Raw genomic sequence first — 21,219 nt, forward strand, 5'->3', positions numbered from 1 at the left:
CCTGTCGCGTGTGTGTCTCAGTATGCTCTCTCCCACCCCCTCCTTTGGTGTATTCATTTGGTTTCTTTTCTTTGAATAGCATAGCATATCGTCGGGTCATTCGTGTCTATCAGTATGAAGTTGGGGATGATCTGTCTGGAAGGTTCTTCTCCTCTTTTTTCTCTTATTTCACTGTGGTTTTACCAATGCACTCTTGACTTCCCAGGCGGCTCCGCTTTCTGACTAACCCACTGCCCTCGGCCGCTTGGGACGGAGGGGTCTGTCCTCCTCCCCCTGCACCAGCACCCAGCTCCTGGGGGTGTGCTTTGCCCTGGGGGACATGGCGTGACTGTGAGTCTGATCTGCTGGGGTAGGAGGAAGCCTGGTGCCTTGCTTTTGCTGGACACTTTAAAGTTGGGAAGGTGTGAGAGCTAACCCTGGCTCGCTGGGTATTACCAGGGTAGGTTGGGGCAAATACGGGTACAGGGGAGGCTGGGATAAAATCCTGCCAAGGACATGCGCACAGTGTGACCTGTCCCTGCACGTGACCCCAACCCAATTGTCTCTGTTCACTGGAAGTCTGTGGCCTTGCACCGTGTTAACAGGAAGATGGGGGCTCCCCCTAGTTCCCTGGCTCTTCAGAGCTTGGCCCTGAAAGGAGCCTCTAGTGCTGTCTAGATCATGGGACCTGAACTTCAGGCTTGGGCACAGCCACCTCCCTCCTTTAGGCAGACTTAGAGCCATTTAAACCTCACGTCTGGTCGCGATGTCTTAGCACCCAGTTTCCATGCCTGAGGGGTCTGACTGCATCTCCCCCCAGAATGGGGCTTCCCTCAGGAACCTGTAGGAGACTCCAGGGGTTTCTGGGGGGTGGCTGTCAGCTTGTCAGCCTCCCCTGCTGCCTGAGGTCTCCCCATCTGTCAGTGGCAGGCAGAGGGGGTGCACTGTCAGTCAGACCTGCAGCCCTTCTCTGCTCTTTAAAGCTGTTTTCTGGGGCTTCCCTTAAGGGCCTTGCTTGGGTCAGTCACCATGTCACAGCTGGGCTGGGCCCGAGGGACCACATGAGGAAGGGCCCTGGCCTGGGAACAGGCTGGGTGGGGCTCAGCCCTGGCCCATCAGGTGGACTTGGGCAGGTGGCATGCCACGTGGGGCAGCAGCTTCCTGTCTCTGAACAGGAAAACTGCTGGCTGCCCCGCTCCTGGGCCGCTTAGGAAAAGATGGCCAGCAGGGGACAGGTTGGTTTCCTTCGTAAAAGACCTTGGCGGCTGCAGGCGCTGTGTGGTCTAAGGGTAGTTCATGTCGCGCTCAGCCAGGTCCCTCCGGCCTCACTGTGCTTGTGTCTCGCGTTTAGGTCCTGCATGGTTGAAGAGTCTGGGACCCTCGAATCCCAGCTCGAAGCTACCAAAGTAAGTGCCCCAAGGGCTCCTGACCCCGCGGGTCCACCCGCCCACCCCAGCAGGTCTGCCTGGCTCAGTCAGGCCTGAGGTGGGCTGGCTGGATACCCCTTTTTCCCTTGGCTTAAAGCAGCCTGGGTCCCCGCATTCTAAGGAAAGGCTTTGTCTTTGATGGTTGCTACCTAAAGCCCTGATTGAGGAAAAGGATCCTCTCATCCTAAGTATGTACTGAGTTGGCCAAAAAGTTTGGTTTTTCCCATATGATGGTTCTGGTAGTGCTTAGTTGTCTTTAACTTCATTCAAAACAATTGTTAGATTATATTGTGACAGCTGTCGTATCAATGTGCAATTTTAAAAAACATCAAAACTGGTGAATTTTTGTGTAGTGAGGAAAAAATACGCAGCATTTCTGACACGTTATGCTTTATTATTTCAAGAGGTAAAAACACACCTGAAACACAAATAGATGTATGGAGTGTGGAGGTGCTGCGACTGACTGAACGAGTCAGAGAGGTTGTGAAGTTTTGTGCTGGAGACTTCTCGCGGGACGGCACTCCACAGTCGGGTCGCCCAGCTGAAGCTGATAGTGATCAAATAGAGACATTGAGAGCAATCAGCGTTCTACCACGTGAGAGACAGCTGACGTACTGAAACTCTCCAAGGCAGCAGTTACTAATAAAAATGAAAAGTGTCTTATTTTACAGGAAAAAACTGAACAGACTTTTTGGCCAACCCAGTAGTTCCCCAGGCAGATCCACCCACTGCTTTGGGACTCTGCCCTTGAGTCGTTCCCTCCACTGAGGCTGTTGGGTGGGTCCTACACCTCACCCCAGCCCCCCTTTCCCATCACAAATGGCCCGGCTGGTGTCAGGCTGGGAGGGCCGGGGCCATGAGTCAGGCTCTGGGGCCCGGTGACCGAGGCGAGAGCTCCTGTCCCATACGTCTTTGCCTCCCCCCACCCCCACCCCCAGCGCAAGCACCAGGAGATCCGCGCCATGAGAAGCCAGCTGAAGAAGATTGAGGACCTCGGGGCAGCCATGGAGGAGGCCCTGATCCTGGACAACAAGTACACGGAGCACAGCACGGTGGGCCTTGCCCAGCAGTGGGACCAGCTCGACCAGCTGGGCATGCGCATGCAGCACAACCTGGAGCAGCAGATCCAGGCCAGGTACCTGTGCCGGCACCACGGGCTGTGGGAAGGGCGGTCTCTCCCGCAGGTCACCCGGCACCTGGCTGTCAGGTTGCTACTGGGGGCGGGTGGCGGACTCTGCCCCTAACTCTGTTCTTGCTTGCAGGAACACAACAGGGGTGACTGAGGAGGCCCTCAAAGAGTTCAGCATGATGTTTAAGTGAGTACACCTGCACCCCCCCGGCGGCCCGGTGGGGGGATTGGGGGGGCAGGCTTGGCAGCAGGGCCTGTGCGCTGAACTGCCCTCTCCACTTTGTGCTGCAGACACTTTGACAAGGACAAATCTGGCCGCCTGAACCACCAGGAGTTCAAATCCTGCCTGCGCTCCCTGGGCTATGACCTGCCCATGGTGGAGGAAGGGGAACCTGACCCCGAGTTCGAGGCGATTCTGGACACTGTGGATCCAAACCGGTGAGCCTCAGGGAAGGTAGTGGAAACGGCTCTGCCCGAGGCACCTACTGCCGCCTCCTGCTCACTGCACGTCCCCTCCCCAGGGATGGCCATGTCTCCCTGCAAGAATACATGGCTTTCATGATCAGCCGTGAGACAGAGAACGTCAAGTCCAGCGAGGAGATCGAGAGCGCCTTCCGGGCCCTGAGCTCCGAGGGGAAGCCTTACGTGACCAAGGAGGAGCTGTACCAGGTCCGGGACTCCACTCCCACCCCCTGCCCCGGGGAGGGGGGTTTTGGGGGGTGGCGAGGTCCTATGACAAGTGACGTGGAAGGCTGCCCCGAGCTGACTACAGTGAGACCCCACCATGGATCCCTCCCCTCCCGGGTGCGGGTGTTGCGTCCCCACTTACAAAGGAACCTCGGTCCAGGCCAACATGTCCCATCAGCTCACAGACCGGGCTCTGGGCTCTGGGCACAGAGCTTCCTGAAGCGTGGGCGTGAGTGTTTTAGAAGTTCCCCCAACCCGCCGCTTCGGTGTGGCTGACGGGCGCACCTTCCCCCGCAGAACCTGACCCGGGAGCAGGCCGACTACTGTGTCTCCCACATGAAGCCCTACATGGACGGCAAGGGCCGCGAGCTCTCCACGGCCTTCGACTACGTCGAGTTCACCCGCTCGCTCTTCGTGAACTGATCCCCGCGCCTCGGTTAGCCCGCCCCCGCCCTGCCGTTGCCTTGCTGCATGTCCGCTCATCTCTGTGCTCCTACGAAACATATTCCAGACAGTGTTACTCTCCAGTGTAACCGTAAACCCGCTTAGCTTAGTAGAAAATGGTGCTTCGGTGACTGCTTCTGGTTAGTCACAATCGCCATGGGGACCCAGACTCCTGTCTTGAAGCCAGCTGCTCCATTCCGACTTCAGAAAAGCTAAGCGGTTGGCTAGTTTCCACTCATTCTCCCTGCCCCACCCCTCCGAGTTGTTTTCACGTAAAAGAAATAAATGACTTGATTCTCCCCCAAAAACTTGTCTTTCTTCATTGAGCTCCCATCAGAAACACAGCACAGATACGGCCCCATCCCGCCCACCATGGCTTTGTTGTCCTCAGGTGGCCATCTCCACTGCCAGCCGCTCCAAGTCCTCTGTCTCCTGGGGCCCTTGTTCAGTGAACCCAGTGCTCAGCCGCCAGATCCTCACTGTGCCCTTGGCGTCGCCAGCCGCCAGGAGCTGAGTTTGCTGGTGATTAAATTCAAGACAGTAGACGGGGCTTTCGTCCTGGGTTTGCTTGATTAAAACTATGGGCGTCTGAGAGCTTCTCTGGAGATCAAACAGCTGCACATCACCTTCACGGAGAGAGATCCGTGGGGTGAGCGGGCCCCAAGCCACCCCGAGCCTCGTCCAAGTTCCCTATGCACCCGGGAAGAGACTCCAGAGGCCACAGCTCAAAATCAGTGTCGCCCAGTTCAGCTCTCCATCCCACACGAGGGATGACCTCGCCCCACGTGCCGTCTACCCCACCCCCAAACTCCAGCATCCAAGCCTAGCATCCCATTTCCTACCTTCACCGGAAGCTGCCGCAAACACCAAGGGACGCACAGGGGACCAGCGCACAGCAAACAGGTACTTGTGGGACAGCTGCAGGGAGGTCAGGGGCTGGGCCTGCAGCATGGAGTACAGGTGCACGTGCCCGTCGGTGCCTGCGCTCAGGAAGAGGTTCCTGCGTGGGGTGCGGGGCAGAAAGCCCGGCCAGGGGTGAGTGTCGGGTGTCCAGGTACAGCCGGGGCCTTCCTGCCGGAATTCTAGGCCCTTAGGCTCCCGCAAAGCCTCCCTGGGCACCCTACGCGAGCGTCCCCATCAGGGCCGTTCCCTGGGCCGGAAGAGCTCGAACGTGGGAGAAGCAGCCCCGGCCGGCTGCAGGTCCCTGGGCAGTTCCAAGGGGACGCCCGCCCCCTCCCTCCCTCCCTGCGCGAAGGCGCTGCGGCGGGCGAAGCGCAGCCCCCAGGCCTGGCCCCCCTACCTGTGGAAGGGGGAACAGCTCACAGAGTAGATGGGGCCGCCGTGGGGAGCGAAGGTGAACTGTGCCGGGGCCCGCAGGGGCACCGAGCTGGGCGCCCGTGTGAGCGCGGCCGCCTCCGCTGCCAGGGAGCACTTGAGCGGGAAGCCGCCCTCCGTGCCCAGAACGAAGAGCCTGGGGTCAAAGCTGGAGAAGGCCACCGCCGTGGCTCCCACCTCGGTCTCTCCGCGGTGCGGCTGCGGAGGAACGGGCCGCGGGGCGGGGCTGAGGGAAGCTGGTCAGTGCCCCAAAGCCCAGGCCTGTGAGGGGTTGCTGTGGCCCAGAGAGGCCACGGAGCAAGTCCGGGCTCGGCCGGTGGCTCTGGTGCCAGCGCCTGTCCGCTCCAACCTGCCCCCAGGGTTCCCCTGCTCAGGGAGGTCCCGCAGGCCGGAGCTGCCTTTGGCGCCATTTCTGGGGGTAACGGCCTCAGCCCCCACGTACCTTCTTCAGCTTCGTGTTCTGTGGCAGCTGCTGCGCGGCCAGGGCGAAGCCGTCCGTGAGCTGCAGCTGGCCCGGCCCGGCCGCCCGCCAGAGCAGCACCTTCCCGTCGGTGGCCACGCTCAGCACCTGGAAGCGGTGGCTGTGGCTGGGCTCGGGTAGCCAAACCACCTGGGACAAGAGTGCGAGGACTAGGTCATGAAAGGGGTGTCTGCCTCTGGCATCCCGCCAGAGACTCGGGCCTGGGAACCACCTCACTCCCACCCAGCGGCAGGCACGGAAGGCTCTGAGGCCTGTCCCCAAGTCGCAGCGGAAAGCCAGGACAGCTGGAGGCGGCTGGGAATGGCCCTGGGGGCGGGCTGTGACTCATGCCCTGGGAACACCAAGAATGCCGAAGGCAGCTAGCTGTCCAGCTGCCAACTCCCTGGCGACCTTGCCTGGCTGCGCCAAGCGCGCACCCTCTCTCCTGCTCTGCTGTAGAGGCAGGCCCGCGCCAGCAAGGCCCAGCTCGGACGGAGGGGGACCCGCCGCAAAACCCACCGCTCTGACCTGGTACACAGGGTCTGTGTGCGTGTCATCTGTCAGGCCTGAGCGCCAGAGCAGCGGGTCCTCCGGGCGGCTGGTGTCCCACACCAGCACCTCGCCACTGTACAGCCCCCCTGTGGGACCAGGCAAGCTGGGCAGGAGCTGACCCCGCCCCCCCAAGGCAGCGGCCCAGCTCGCGGCCAAGCACCCGCCCACTGAGCCAGGACGCAGAGCCACTTCCCAGAGGAAAAGCCCCGCGCCCCCAGGCAGGCCCGACCCCACGAAGGTCCCCACGTTGCCGGGCTGACCCCAGCCCAGCACTCGGCGAGTCCCTCCAGCACGACCCCTCCCGGAACATTTGCTGCCATCACCAGCGGCCGCTCCCCAAGGCGCCGGCAGAGCCCTGCTCTTGGCCTGACCAGGCTGCGCCTGTGCACGGCCCGCACGCCCTCGAGCCTCGGCTAAGGGCCTGCTGCCCGTTCGCTGAGCTCCACGCCCGCACTGGCCCACTAGGCATCCTCGCCTGAGCGCAGGGGCACCTGTGGTCTCTGTCTCCCCGTAGCTCTGCCCTGGTCAGGCCCAGGGCCCAAGGGCCCGATGGAGAGCTCCCCTTCGGCCACCCTCTGCAGGGCGGGCAGCTCACCTGCAATGTGGGACGGCTGCGTGGGGTGGAAGGCCAGGCACATGGCAGCGCTGGGCACCTCCACCACCGCCGCCGGCTGCTGGGGGTCCAGGCCTCGCCGGTCCAGGTTCCAGGCACACACGAAGGTCCTCAGCGTGCTCCAGTCCCCGTCATCCAGCCTGCACGTGGACACACCTGAGCTGGCTCTGCTCCTAGGTCGGGGGCTTCACCCCAACCCACCCCATTCCCACCTCTCGCCCCGCTAGCCGCGAACAGATGGGCCAGTGTCCCCGTTATACCCAGACACTGTACTTGGTATCAGAGTGACACAGGCTCCTCCATGGCACCCCGAGGGCATGACTTTCTCTGGAAAATGGTTCCCGGGAACCACGGATGGGCCCACACGGTGGTGGGCGGGGGAACCCTCACACATCAGGAAACAGCTCTTGGAGAAGGCGGGGCAGGCCCAGGGCTCACTGCCCAGCGCTGGCCGGAGGGCACTGTGCGTCCTGGGCTCCAAGCCCCTCTCCTGCCCGCCACCCTGCTGCCCAGGCAACCTTGAGAAGAGACTCTCAGAATGACCAAGGTCTGCGTCAGCCGTGTGCAGACAGGGCCTCCCACTGCCCCACAGCCACCCCTGCTGCCACTCACCGGCCATAGGCACAGGCCACCACAGAGCCCGTGCTATTCCAGGAGACACCGGTCACATGCAGACCCTGCCGTTGGGCAGGGGGATAGCCCAGGGTGTGCAGGCAGGTCACCTGCAAGAGACAGACCACCCCCAACCCTGAGCCTGGAAGTCACCCAGCAGGCGGCCCCGATACCACCTAACGAAAGCCACACCGGAGCCCTGAAAGCTGTCCAAGCCCACTGCGCAGCCCTGGAGGACCGTGCGGAGCCTCCAGCCCGACAGCTCCCCTAACACGATGCTTCCAGAACCCAGAAGGAAGGGCCTTGCAAACGGAGTCAGACGCCAGGCCCAGGACCGCAGCGGGACCCCGTTCCCACAACTGTCCCACCCTCAATTTCCAAAGCTGCGGCTTCTGGAGCAGGCGGGGGCGGCGCCCGCACAGCAGTATGAATGTGCTCGATGCCACGGGGCTGCACACCTAAAGACGGTTAAAATGCAAACAACGTTTTTAAAGCTCTGGCACCTTGCCCCCTAGCCCACAGCAGGCGCGCGAAGGAGAAGGCGGCGAAGCCGGCCCCGGCGAGGACCGGGCACAGACTTCCCGGAACGTGACCGGCGCCGCGGGTCACAACCCCTGGGAAAAGTTCCATACTTCTCGACTTCATAACCCCCCCCCACAAACCAGCAACGGAGAGGCTCCGAGGTCTGGAAAAGCCGCATGGCGGGGAACCTTACAGACTGCTGCACGGATGCAGAACAGGACAGCCGCGGAGGCAAGCAGCCTGGCAGCGCATCAAAATGCTAACATGGCCTGGGCTGCTGTGGCTCAGTGGGCTGGGTGCCGGCCTGCAAACCAAGTGTCTCTGGTTTGATTCCCAGTCAGGGCACAGGCCTGGGTTGCGGGCCAGGTCCCCAGTTGAGGGCACACGAGAGGCAACCACACATGTTTCTCTCCCTCTCTTTCTCCCTCCCTTCTCCTCTAAAAATAGATATGTAAGGTGCCTCGTTAGCGCAGACAACTAAAAACACGTTTACACAAACACTTATACACAAATGTTCCCAGCATTATTCATAATAGCCAAAATGCGCATCAGCTGCTGGACAGAGGGGCCCCGTCCCTACGATGGGGCGCTACCCAGCCAGGTAGGAAACGCAGCACCCGCAGACGCGACGCCACAATGAATTCAGACAGCGTTCTGCTCGATGGCAGAAGCCAGTCACAAAAGACCGCTTCTTCCATGATTGCCATTGTATGAAGTGTTCAGAATAGACAAATCGGTAGAGACAGAAAATAGATTAGTAGTTGCCAGGGGTCAGACAGAAACAAGGAGTGACTGCTTAGTGGGTACGGGGTTTCTTTTGCGGTCACGAAAATGTTCTAAAATTGACTGTGGCGATGGTTACACAATTCTAGGAATATATTAAAACCCACTGAATTGTACACTTTATATGGCTGAATTATATGGGATATAAACGATATGTCAATAAATCAGTTTTTTTTAATTCTTTTAAGATTATTTATTCATTTATTTTCAGAGAGTGGGGAAGGGAGAAAGAAAGAAAGGGAGACAAACATCAATGTGTGCTTGCCTCTTGGGCGCCCCAACCAGTGACCCGGCCCACAACCCAGGCAGGTGCCCTGACCAGGAATTGAACCAGCAACCCTCTGGTTCACAGGTCGGCGCTCAATCCACTGAGGCACACCAACCAGGGCTAAATCAGTTATTTTAAAACAAAACTATACAGTGAGGTAGGAAGTGGAGGGGGCATGAGAAAATGTTTTGGGTTTGGTAAAATTCTATTTCTTGATCAGGGTTGTGGTTCCACAAATGTTTTCATTTTGTGAAAAGTCATGGACCTGCCCTGGCCAGGTGGCTCAGCTGGTTGGAGTATCGTCCCGTACACCAGAAGGTGGAGGGATCGAGCCCTGGTCAGGGCACATGCCTAGGTCGCGGGCTCAGTTCCCAATCAGGGAGCATACGGGAGGCAACCGATCGATGTTTCTCTCTGACATCAATGTTTCTCTTTCTCTCTCTCCCTTCCTCCCTCTCTAAAACCAATAAACATATCCTCAGGTAAGGATTTAAAAAAAAAAGTCATGGACCTTTACATTTGGCAATTTGTGCATGTTTTTATGTTAGTCAATACAAGTTTACTTTAAAAATAAACTACAGCCCTGGCTGCTGTGGCTCAGTGGATTGAGCGTCGGCCTTCAAGCCAAATGTCGCTGGTTCGATTCCCAGTCAGGGCACATGACTAGGTTGCACATCAGGTCCCCAGTTGGGGGTGCAAGTGAGAGGCAACCACACACTGATGTTTCTCTCCCTCTCTTTCTCCCTCCCTTCCCCTCTCTCTATAAATAAATTTAAAAAATATTTTTAAAAAGAAAGAAAGAAAAACCCCACATTGGCCAAAACAGTCATTCCACTACAGCGGGGGATAAACCAGAAACTATTGCAAAAAAAGAAAAAGAGAGAGTCACTGGCGTTCCGTTACATAACAACAAAAATTGAAAGCGCTCCTCTGCCTGACATTCGGGAAACTTCGGGGCTGCCCGGGGCCGGCACACCACACGGCCACCCAAGGGGGCTGCCCAGCCTCCCGCCTGCTCACAGGTAGGAGGCGGCTCCATTTCTAGAAGTGAGGTTGTGACCTGCACGTCTGCCAGCGGGAGCGCGGATAAAGGGTGGCCACGGGTTTGTGCACAGCAACTCGGTGCAAGTGCTGGGGACGCGGGGCACCTTCCTGGGAGCCGCCGTGGAAAGCTGTGGTACGTGAGAAAGGTCACAAAGGTACGGGGCTTTCCTCTTCTGTCCCGCGTGTTAAGGACAGCATGGTGACAGGCCGGCGAACCAGTGTCCCGCTCGCTGTCTGCATGTCTTCGGTTCTGTATTTCTGAACTTACTATAAAAAACATGTACTGCTCTTGTAATCAAAAAACAATAGATATATTTTAAAGGGGGACAAAGTAATACACATGTGGACCAACTGATCCACAGAAATGTGGAAAAGCCCTAGTAATAAAGAACAGAAGCTTAACCTCTCTGAACGTTACTGTAAAACGGGGCGTAAGTAATGCCGAGGGGGAGCAAGAAGAGGGGAGACAGAGCTGAGACTTTAATGTTCACGACATCCTACCCCTGTGCCCTGCTTTAAAAGATACGACGACTCCACATTTTGGTGTGACCTCAGCAACTGTTTCAGAACGATTTCAGGATTTCCCTCACATATACCAACCCCCATACCTACCGGTGGTTTGGTGGGAACGGGGCAGCTGGGTAACGCTGGAAAGAGAGGAAAGGCAGGCACGGGGGGAGAGCAAGAGAGGGCTGAAGACCTCTGAGTACACAATTACTCAGCTCAGTTTCTAAAGGAAGAAAATGCTGTATAAAAAAAAAAGGTATGAACCAGAACACAAATGACCGCAGACCGGGGCACCCGGCAGGGAGCGAGCAGCCCACAGGCAACGGGCGGGGGAGGGGGAGGTCCAGCCCGGTGCGGAGCAGAAGCCCAGAGCCCTTCACCCGCTCAGAGGCTCCCTGAGCTCAAAGCCGCCACTGTCTGTCCAGCTGGACAGCTGAGTTTACAGGTGACAGCTCTGAGCTGTGCCCGGAGAGCGGAAAGACCCGGAGACACTCAAGTCACCAGAGCACAGTCCTGAAACCAGACAGACCAGGGCTCAAATCCCAACGCGGCCACATAACCCTCAGAGCCTTTTCTCTCGGACGGAGGTCGGACGGGCCCTCGTACAGACGTCCTGGACGGCAAAGGAGACGCAGAGGAAGCGCTCACCGCGCCGTGCCTCGTGGGCACAGCAGAGCGGCGGGGAGAAGGACACACAGCCCACTGCCCAGCTTCCCACCCTGCCCCTGCTGCCTGCTAGCTCGGTGCCGTCCTGCACCCCTGCGTGCCCATTTGCCCGGCCGTGCCAGGGAGACCGCTCTGGCGCCCACTCCGGGCACCGCGGGGAGGGCGCACTGACTCACGCTCGGGGGGGGGGGGGGGGGAGGCTTTATTATTTGCGCGGTGAAAATGATGGACTTAAAACGGGGTAGAGGCCCGACCTGAGGCAGAGGAGGGGGGAATCCCAGGCCGCCCGCTGCCTACCGTCTCCTGCTGCTCCGTCCAGTTCACCTCGAAGCCATCAAAAGCGTGGCTCTGCCAATTCTTGTTCAGCTCTCGGATGACCATGGCCTCCACTCTCTGCAGAAAGGCTGCGAGCCGGGGTGCCTCGTCTTGGGACACAGGCAGCAGGCCCACCGGCGCAGGGGCCTCAGTCTGCACCTGAGCATCCGCATGCTTCCGGGTCTGGGCAGACGCTTCGGCGGTGGCAATGTGGGCCGTCTGGCAACTTTTCTGGAGGAGATCAAAAGGCCACAGTCACCTGCCAGCTTACTCCCAGCATCACCTGCCCAGGGCAACTCACCTTCCATGCGGCAGCTTAGCCTCAGGCTAACGGACCTCTCCGTTTATTGTTTGTCCAAAGTCTGTCCCTTTCCTCCTTGAATTTAGCCCATATTTCTTGGGAGGAACCCATCTTTCTTGGGAGGCGCCCAGTCTGTGTGGAGTAGGTGGAGATGACCCCTCAGCCCTCCTGTGCTTCACTGAGGTAGTGGAGGGAGGGACAGGGACAGGACCTTGACTAGCCAATCAGAGCACTGGGTCCCTCCCCAGCCGCAGTGATTTGTTCAGAGGGACCATGCGACCCACTAAGAGCCCTAGGACTTGAGGTGACAGGGTTTGGTGAGGCCTTGGGAGTGCCGTTTGAAGATACTGACACCTCTAAGGGTCATGGAACAACTTTAAACAGAAGACTGTAAGGAAATCAGTTTTATCACATGTTGACATAACCAAGTTCCTAAGCATCTCATCAACATGGCAACAAAATGACGTTATTTGGGGACCTACTAGAATCTTAGAGCCCACAGTGGCTGCTTTAGCCAGCACACCTTAGACCTTCCAGCCACCAGCAGATCACCCCCCATCTTCCCCTTCCCTTGGCAGGCAGCCCTCTCCAGTGGGGTACCTTCCAAGGTATCCCCATGATCAAAGGGAACATGTGTCCATGATTAGTTAATTGGTGTAAGGCAGGTTACTTCCCGGCTGCCCTTCTCTCCACCCTGCCATCTGTCTCAGGCTTGTCCCTTCCTTGTTCATCTAGGCCCAACTGCCATCCCGCCTTTCTTACGATCACAACCAATCTTTAACCACACGAGGGGCTCTCTGTCCGAGATGACTGTCATCTACGAGGCTCTCCTCATGCAGTCACGCATCAGGCACCTGCACCCATAGGGCGGTGGGGAGACCTCACGCTCATGCTCCCCTGTTACGGGTTGGGGGCAGAGTCAGTGGGCAGGAGAGAGGGGCGAGGACCACACAGGGGCAGCTCTCCTTAGAACATGGCGCACACTCAGCACTGTCCCCACGCTCCCTTCACATTCCACTGCTCTCTCTTTGCTTGTCCATCTTCCATTAAACTGTGAGTTCCCTCAGTGTAAGAGTCCTGTCTGCTGTTTTTATATCCCCAGCACTCTGCGTGGCATTTGGCGCATGGTACAAATTCACTCATAGATACTATACATGCATGTGTATGTATATGTACACATACGTGCACACACATTTATTAAGCATCTACTTGCCAGGCACTGTCTGGGTACACGGATATAGGAGAAAACAAAATGTGCAAGACCCCTGTGCCCGAGGAATAGACCTGGGACTTGGGTGTAGGTAAGTAAACAAACAAAACCCCACCGAAGTCCCACGGTGCTACGCGCAGCAGAGGTGTGCGAGAGAGGGGCGCAGCAAGCGAGGCTACTCAGGGGAGGGCAGCGAAGGCGGCCTGTCAGGGAGACAGCATGTGAGCTGACACGGGAAGGACAAGGAGCTGGCCAAGCGGCGAGCTGCAGGAAAGAGGGCCCCAGAACGTTCAGAACCGTGTTACGTTCAGAACTGGGCTTCAGAAAGGTGACTCTGCTGGGGAGGGGCACGGACTCAATCAATAGCACTCAAACTCTGCTGTGCATTAGAATGGCCGGGTAGCTTTAACAAAACCAGAGTCCCAGCTCTAACCATATGCCAATTAAGCAAGAATCGCTCGAAGTAGGCCCCAGACACGCACCTGTTCCAGCCTCCAGGCCATTCCAGTGTCAGCCCCGTTTGAGAGGCCGCAGAGCGCGGGGCGGGGCGGGGGAATTAGGCCCATCGCTCTCAGGCCGCTGGGCCGGCCACGGAGGCTCATAATCCCCTCCACCTGAACAGCTCTGGGCTTTCAAACTTGCTCCGCAATCTCATTTCACCCCACAGGAAGCGTTCTAACAAGACATATTTTGCAGAAGAGATCACAGGAATGGCTCAAGGCTAAACCCTTAGAGTCTGTGCACCGGGGTCTCAAACCAAAGTCCCTCTGTGCAGACTGGGCTATGACAAGAAAAGCCAAGCCAGGCCAAAGACCATTAGTACTAAAATAACATTTTAAAACCATCCCTAGAGCCCTGGTTGATGTGGCTCAGTGGCTTGAGAGCTGGCTTGCAAACTGAAAGGTCTCCAGTTCGATTCCCAGTCAGTGCACCTGCCTGAGTGGCAGGCCAGGCCAGGTCCCCAGCTGACTGATCGATTTCTCTCTCACACACTGATGTTCTGTCTCTTCTCCCTTCCTTCCCCTCTCTAAAAATAAATAAAATCTTAATAAAAAACAAAAAACAAACCATCACTGGAATGTACACTTGCATTCCAATATGGCACCACTGCATGAGCCAAGCAAAGACCCATGTTTGACTTTCCCAAAGAAGCTTCCAAAAACAAATTTTTTTTAAATTAAGAAACTGCATACAAATTTACCTAAAACACTTATCATAGGGTTTGTTGACGAGAAAAATTGGGAAAAATCTAACAGCCCCCCAACAGGGCTTGGTTAAGGGGAGAGGGGGGTATAAAAGGACTAAATGGTAATGGAAAAAAAATACAATAAAAGTTATATCAAAAAATAAAAACTTAGAAAATAAAAAGCAAAGAAAAAAATTGGTTAAATAAAGTTATAAAAAAATTTTACATGTAAAAATGTTCAGCTGTATTAAGTGAAAAACTGTTCTGCACAATGCAATTCCACTTTTATTAAAAAAAAAAAAAAAAAACTGTGGAGAAACGAGACAAAACAGAGAGGACAGGTGCAAACCAAACGGCTAGGGAATGAGGTTGTGGGGTGATTTTTATTTCCACCTTTTTTGTTTATGCAATTTTTTCCTAAATTTTGAACATTACTTTTAATTTTTTTTTATTGATTTGAGAGAAACATTGATTTGTCATTGCACTTATTTATGCATTCATTGGTTGAGTCTTCATATGTGTCCTGACCAGGGAGGCATAGATAACTTTTAAAAAGAAAAAGAAAAAAGTTAATTTGGAAAAAACAATGTACCACTTTCTTCTGACCCTTGCAACATTCTTACAACTTAAAAAATCTCCTTTCCTAAGACAGGAGCCTGATTCAAGTGAATCACCCTCACAAATGAAAGCCTAGAATCAGTGCTTCCTACAGGTTAAAACCATCTACAGGAAAATTAACAAGCCTCAACCTCATTCTTTGTGGAAAAAAAAAAAAAAAGTTACATGGAAACAGTAGTTCCTAACTTGGAATCTTCTAAAATCTGAAACTTCGGCAAGCAAGAGGTATTTCAAGTATTCGTTTCAAGGCCAGTGAATTATACATTTACCCCTGATAGGGATATGTAAGTCAGATACCCACTGCCTTTACTTTTTCACTAGAATGGTGGTTCCTACGCCGCACGGTGGCCGAAGGCAAGAAACTGCTCAAGAGCGAACTTCCCCGACACCTCGCTGGTGTTGATGGGAACGTCAGCGCTGCAGATGGCGCACCGGGGTGCCAAGGCAAGCCTCAATTCTCTCTTCCCGCAAACGTGAGTCACCCCGCTCCACCTGCCCCTGGTCACCCTCTGCCCTCACAGGAACCCTTCTCCCCGCCCCGCCTTCCTCCCCAGCCCCACCCACCGCCTCGGACACACCCGATCTGCTCCGACCCCCGGCCTTTGCACCTGCCGTTGCTCTGCCTGGACCACCCCCACCTCGGGCATCCGCTCCGCTAACTCCCTGCGGGGCTTTTGTTTCAAGGCTCGCCCTGCACCTCGCCCTCACTCCGCCGTCCATCCTTCGAACCCCTCACCCTTTTCTTGTCCGGGGCGCTCCTCGCCTTCTAACGCACCGCCTGATACACTCACTGCACACGTGGTTCATCTCCTGCCCCCTGCCCGCACCGCTCCGGGGGGCAGTGCAGGCGCTCCAAGGCTGCATCCAGCCCCCCATCGCACCCAAGCGCCTCTTTTTGTGTGCTTTTGATTAAACCACAAGAAGCAGCTTATCTACATCTTAAGATGCAGTCTGGTCATTTTTTTAAACAAAAGATAGTTTGAAATGCCCCAAAACTTCAGTTCACACAAAGTCGTTCCAAATGCAGGGTCTTCAGAGGTTTCTTTCAAAAAAGAAAAAAAAAACAAACGCAAAACTTCACGTTGTTGTTCAAAGACTGAGGAGACTGAGACGAGAGTATCCCGAAGATTAGCTCCTAGGTATAAAAATATAACATTTAAACGGCGGAACGCCGAAACCTGGCCTGGCGCGGCTCCTCGCCCTGCCGCCCGCGTCGCCCAGGACCGGGCCCGCGCCCTCACCGTCTCCCCGCGGATGCCCTGGACGCCCCTCCACTGCGAAGGCACGGAAACCACGCCCAGGGTCTCGTCCTGCAGTGGCCCCGACCGCCCGTGCCCCTCGGCACTCGCAGCCCTGCGGGTCGCCAGCGCCACAGCACCCGCGCTTTCCTCGGGGCAGAGCGGCCTGGGCTGCGCGGGGGTTGCCATGGAGACGGGCTGTCCCGGCGCACTCCAGCATGACCTTCGCCCCCGCGTCTCCAGAACGGAAGACGGGAGGTGAGGCTATTGGTGCCATTTTTGAATTGGTCAGAACTGCTGCTCGCAGGCCCCGGAAAAGGAGATAAATTAGTCTTTTAGCCGGTGCTACAAGAATGACCAGTTTTAGATACACCATCCCCAGAAGGGGCACTCTTGGGGCATGTGCGGCCATTCCCGTGGGGCGGGGAATGCGGAAGTTAACCACCCTCGCCAGGCTCAAAGATGGCGCTGAGCGCCATGCGCAGAAGCCGGCGCGGGAGGCTGTGGCCCCCGCAGGCTTGCGAGTTGTAAGACCCGCAGGCCCAGGACCACCACACCAGGCAGTCCAGGGCCTCCCAGCAGAGCCAAACAGCGCGGGTCCAGTTGGCAGCCACTTCGAAGTCAAGTGTTCTACCTCTGATCTCCAGTTTCTGACCCAATAGAATGATCATTTAAAATATCCAGCCCTGGCTGGTGTGGCTCAGTGGATTGAGCGCCAGCTTGCAAACGAAAAGGTTGCTGGTTCGGTTCCCAGTCAAGGCACATGCCTGGGTTGGGGGCTGCGAGAAGCAACCACACATTGATGTGTCTCCCCCGCCCCAAAATAAATAAATAAAATATTTTTTTTAATAAAATAAAATATCCATATGCGGCCCTGGCCAGGTATTCATGTGGATAGCTAAGTGTCAGAGCAGTGAATGCATAAATAAGTGGAAAAACAAACCTATGTTTCTCCCTATCTCTCAAAATAAAATAAAATATCCATATGCAGATCCAGAGTGTGACTGAATAGTTGGAAGGCTCAAAAGAGGTTGTTTACAGAAACAGCTTTGCCGTGGCTGATGTGGCTCGGTGGACTGAGCGCAGGTCTATGAACTAAAAGGTCACCGGTTTGATTCCCAGTCAGGGCACATTCCTGGGTTTGTGCCAGGTCCTCAGTTGGGGCCTGTGAGAGGCAACTCATTGATGTTTCCCTTGCACATCAACATTTCTTCCTCTCCCTTTCTCCTTCCCTTCTAAAGATAAATAAATCCTTTAAAAAACTTTTTTTTTTTTTAACATCCTCGTTAAGTCAGAATTAAAGACCCAGTTATTGACTACACGTATACTGTGTGTCAGGCAAAGAAAGACCAGAGTTTTGTGTGTTGATCTTATTAAACCCTCAAAACGACGCTATGAAGAAGCAAATGTTATCTGTCACACGAGGGTGCTGCCCTAGGTTACCCAGTGAAGTCCACATGACATTTGCGCAAGACACCCACAGAGGGCTGCTTGGCCCCCAAGCCCTGCTCTGAGCCTCCTGGCAGGAATCCAACAGCCAGGCTCACTGGGCTGCTTTCTTCCTATCCCAGGGATGAGGACCTGCCCAGTTAGGGGCCCCTCAGCACCGCCACGGCCATGGCTGAGTCTTCATTATAACCCTGTTTCAGCCCCGGCCTTGAGGATTGATGAGATAAGCAAGGGCCCTAAAAATGAAAGGCTACAGAAATTTCTTTTTTTTTTTTTTAAGTATGATCAATTCTTTATTGTTCTAGGGTGTGCTTTTTAAAATAAGAAATTTCTTCCTGCAAAGAAAGAACCAGACAAAAGTCGTCTTGTGAGGCCCTCTTAACACTAGAAGAATTTGCAACCATCACCAAGGATTTCAAGAATTTCACTCAAGCCCTGGCTTGCGTGGCTCAGTAGAATGAGCGCCAGCCTGCAGCCAGAAGTTGCCGGCTGATTCTCGGTCAGAGCACATGTCTGGGTTGCGGGCCAGGTCCCAGTTGGAGGCGTGCAAGAGGCGATCGATTGATGTTTCTCTCCCTCTCTTTCTCCCTCCTTTCCCCTCTCTCTAAAAATAAATAAATAAAATATTTTTAAAAAATCACTCTCAGAAAGAAGCTCACAACTGTGGGTGTCTGGAGGCCTGGCTTTGAAGACTTAATAGTACTATATGTCCTCTTAGCCTTGGAACCTCTCTGAGCCTTGGATTCCTAGCTGTGAAATGAGGCTAAAAAGACTGGACCTGCTTAACCCACCAAAGGAAGAAAAGATCTCAGGACGAGAAGGATTTCAGTAAAGTCCAAGGTATTAAATGCCCGAAACAGGTCAATAAAGATTAGGCCAAAAGCCTGGCTGGTGGGTCTCAGTGGATTAAGCACCGGCCTGCAAACCAAAGGGTCTCTGGTTCGGTTCCCAGTCAGGGCACATGTCTGGGTTGCGGGCCAGGTTCCCAGCGGGGACGCATAAGAGGCAACCACAGATTGATGTTTCGCTCCCTTTCTCCCTCCCGTCCTCTGTCTGTAAAAATAAGCAAATAAAATATTTTTAAAAATAAATAAATTAGACCAAAAAATAGGTCAATTACTGAAACTGGCATTTTTAGATGATATCTGGTGGCCTTAGCAATTTCAGTGGAGTTGTTGGGACAAAAACCAGCCTGTGGAGGGTTTAGGAAGGAAAGGAGGAAGTAGCAAAAGTAATGAACATTATTGGAAAGCTAAACACAGGAAAAGGGTATGAATGTAAATTGGTAAATCCTAACTGGAGGGTAATTTGATCTTAAAGTATACCTCCTCTTTAATCTAGATATCACACTTCCGGGAATTTTTTTCCTGAGTTAACAATTACAGATTTACACAGACATTGAATTGAGCCCCAAGGATATTCAGCAACACATTTTTTTTTGTATTGTTTTTCTAAGCAACATGTCGTTCGTTTGTTTTTTAAGATTTTATTTATTTATTTTTAGAGACAGAGGAAGGGAGGAAGAGCCAGAGAAACAGCAATGTGTGGTTGCCTCTCGAGCACCCCCAACTGGGGACCTGGTAGGTGCCCTGCCTGGGAATCGAACCGGTGACTCTTTGGTTCACAGGCCCACATTCAATCCACTGAGCCACACCAGCAAGGGTGCAACACAGCATTTTTAATAGTGTTACTATGATAAGAGTGACTGATTTTGCAGTTAGTGTAAATTCTAATCAAAGCTGTGGCATACAACAGGTGACCACTAAGTATTTGAAAAAGAACGCCTAGCAGGCCCTTGGTTTAGTATTTCTGACACACAGTATAGAATCTCAGGTGGCCATTAACACTTGTTATATGGATGTTTAAATGCAGCAAAATGTTTGCAGCATATGAAAGTGTTTATAAAATGCAATTTACAGACAGTATATACTGTTTCTATAACAATACCTTTTTCAAAATTTTTCAATTACAGTTGATATTCAATATCCTTTTATATTGGTTTTAGGTGTTACAGCGGGATTATTAATGTTAGTGGCCTTTGACTTCTGAGTCACGACTACTATCATTTTGTAGAAATATTCTTACTTTTCTTGAAGAAGAAAGGAATGTGATGTCCTCTCCAATAATGTATGTTTCTAACAAAACCTGTAAGTACAGATCCAAAATATTGATAGTGGTCGCCCCTGGGTAATTTCAGTCTCTCTCTCTCTCTCTCTCTCTCTCTCTCTCTCTCTGTAGTGTTCAAGTTTTATGTGGCTTATATGTGGAAAGAAAGGAGTGCACGGACGAACAGGTAGACAAATGCTTAGCTGTGCTGGAGGGCATATCATATATACCTTAGTTGGGCAAGACAACTGGAGAAGCGTTTCTAAGATGGGAAAGTCTTGAGCCACACGTGCGCCAGAGAGGTGGAGGCTGAAAGGGAAAGTAGGGCTCACCGGAGGAGGGGGTTGGGGGAGAGGAAGAGGAGAGGGAGGAGCACTAGGGCAGCCAGCAGCCCCGTGGCGATTCTCCAGACCTCATGCTGAAGCAGCAGGCCCTCTGGCCCATCCCAGAGTACTCCGCCAGCAATTCAAACTCCTCCACCCTTTCTCTGGCCTCCCTGCGCCCTCCCTCCACCTGGGAGGCTCCTCCCTGTCCTGCGATCTTCAGGCCCCCTTGGAAGTGTTACTTCCTCAAAGGACCAGATTCCAGGCCTCTGTTGTTGGCTCTCAGGAGACTGAGTTGCTCTCCTCTGGAGCATTCCACAAACTGTAATTAAGTAACAAGGTAGTAATGCCTGTCTTTGACCTAGTGGGTCAGCTCCGCCAACAGGGAGACCACAGCTGTCCCCAGAGCCCACCCAGCACTGTGCCTGGCACAAACAGTAAAGACTCATGGCCTAAACACGCAGCCATCAGTAAGTTCAGTTTCCTGCCTTACAGGCAGGGCAGAGCCCCTTGTAAACCTCAGCGGGGTCTTCCAGGAAGCCTCCTGCTTCCTACCTCTACTTCTTTTTTCTCTTCAACTTTTTTTCTTTTCTTTTCTTTTAATTTTAGAGAAAGGAGAAGGGAGGGAGGAGAGAGAGATGGTGAGAAACATCGATGCGAGAAGCATAATCCGGGCGCCTTCCCACACACACCTAATGTATGGAGTCCTCACCATGTGCAAAGCACTTTGCATGAATCCCCACAACACCCTGATAGGTCAGGTATTCTTACAACTTGCCTTTCACGGATACAGGGAAGAATGAAGGCCCAGAGACCTTTAATTCCTTGCTTAAGTTTGTGCACAGCTGGTGAGTGGTGAAGGTTAGATTAAAACCCACAAGTGCCTGATTCAAAAGCTTATGCTCCTTTCTTTAAATCACTCTGTATTTCAATTTTCTTGTCTGGACAATTGGAATACTAAGGCCTATCTCATCCAGTTGAAATACGACTGAATGAGTTAGCACCTGGAGACCAAACACACAAACTTCTTCATTGTTAACATTATTAGCACCAAGCCATAGGGGGTGAGACAGACCACATGCAGGGAGACTGGGCCTTAAAAGATGGGAAAGACACACACACACACACACACACACACACACGCTCGTCCAACAAAGTGCTGCCTTCCCTAAATTCCACGAATTATGAGCCAGGCACTGTGCTAGGTTCTGGAGACTGATGGTTTCCGCCCTGAGTGCGCTTACGGCTGCACAAGAGAGACAGTTAACAATGCCCGCTGAGTCAGCTCTGGGTGACAGACAGGGATGCGGGGCCAGCAGAGGGCCCCGTGCAGCTGGGGATCAGAAGGGGGGAGGGGAGGGCTTCTAGGCTGAGGTCTGAAAAAAGTCAGCCTGGCAATCATAATTTAAAGGCAAAGACAGGGCTGGGAAGATGGGGAGAGTCTT

General features: G+C 54.2%; 2 protein-coding genes across 4 annotated transcripts in view; one reads left to right on the top strand and one right to left on the bottom strand.

The window, feature by feature from the left end:
• SPTAN1 (spectrin alpha, non-erythrocytic 1) overlaps positions 1-3,974 on the top strand; it is a 52,413-nt gene extending 48,439 nt beyond the window's left edge. Inside the window, exons 52-58 of one of the 2 annotated variants that reach the window (XM_090274836.1) lie at positions 80-142; positions 1,331-1,385; positions 2,345-2,541; positions 2,669-2,722; positions 2,827-2,973; positions 3,057-3,204; positions 3,520-3,974. In XM_090274836.1, the coding sequence (XP_090130962.1) occupies positions 80-142; positions 1,331-1,385; positions 2,345-2,541; positions 2,669-2,722; positions 2,827-2,973; positions 3,057-3,204; positions 3,520-3,645 (790 nt within the window). In that variant the 3' untranslated portion in view covers positions 3,646-3,974. The remainder of the gene's footprint in view (positions 1-79; positions 143-1,330; positions 1,386-2,344; positions 2,542-2,668; positions 2,723-2,826; positions 2,974-3,056; positions 3,205-3,519) is intronic. The other variant, XM_090274837.1, reaches the window with a different exon arrangement.
• Positions 3,961-16,114, bottom strand: DYNC2I2 (dynein 2 intermediate chain 2). Of its 2 annotated transcripts, none has more exons than XM_090274835.1 (9): positions 15,900-16,114; positions 11,326-11,574; positions 7,239-7,348; positions 6,609-6,766; positions 5,990-6,099; positions 5,444-5,611; positions 4,967-5,199; positions 4,509-4,666; positions 3,961-4,185 (listed from the first exon to the last, which is right to left on the bottom strand). In XM_090274835.1, exons 1-9 carry the CDS (start codon positions 16,083-16,085, stop codon positions 4,112-4,114), a joined length of 1,446 nt encoding a protein of 481 aa, XP_090130961.1. In that variant the 5' UTR covers positions 16,086-16,114; the 3' UTR covers positions 3,961-4,111. The 2 variants fall into 2 exon arrangements, with proteins under 2 accessions (XP_090130961.1, XP_090130960.1); XM_090274834.1 differs by having other exon boundaries at positions 3,961-4,292; positions 15,900-16,112.
• Between the last annotated feature and the right edge of the window lie 5,105 nt (positions 16,115-21,219).

The sequence above is a fragment of the Furipterus horrens genome, unplaced genomic scaffold (genome assembly GCF_987537825.1).
Source record: "Furipterus horrens unplaced genomic scaffold, mFurHor1.1.pri manual_scaffold_4, whole genome shotgun sequence".
In the NCBI taxonomy this organism is placed as follows: domain Eukaryota; kingdom Metazoa; phylum Chordata; class Mammalia; order Chiroptera; family Furipteridae; genus Furipterus; species Furipterus horrens.

Bases quoted from the DNA above. Each gene is read 5' to 3' on its own strand.
- DYNC2I2 (XM_090274834.1), bottom strand. From the start codon at position 16,085: ATGGCAACCCCCGCGCAGCCCAGGCCGCTCTGCCCCGAGGAAAGCGCG. The intron at 6,767-7,238 runs GTGAGTGGCAGC...GTCCACGTGCAG, and splicing joins GTGGCCTGTGCCTATGGCCG to GCTGGATGACGGGGACTGGA. The intron at 5,200-5,443 runs GTACGTGGGGGC...GTTCCTCCGCAG, and splicing joins AGAACACGAAGCTGAAGAAG to CCGCACCGCGGAGAGACCGA.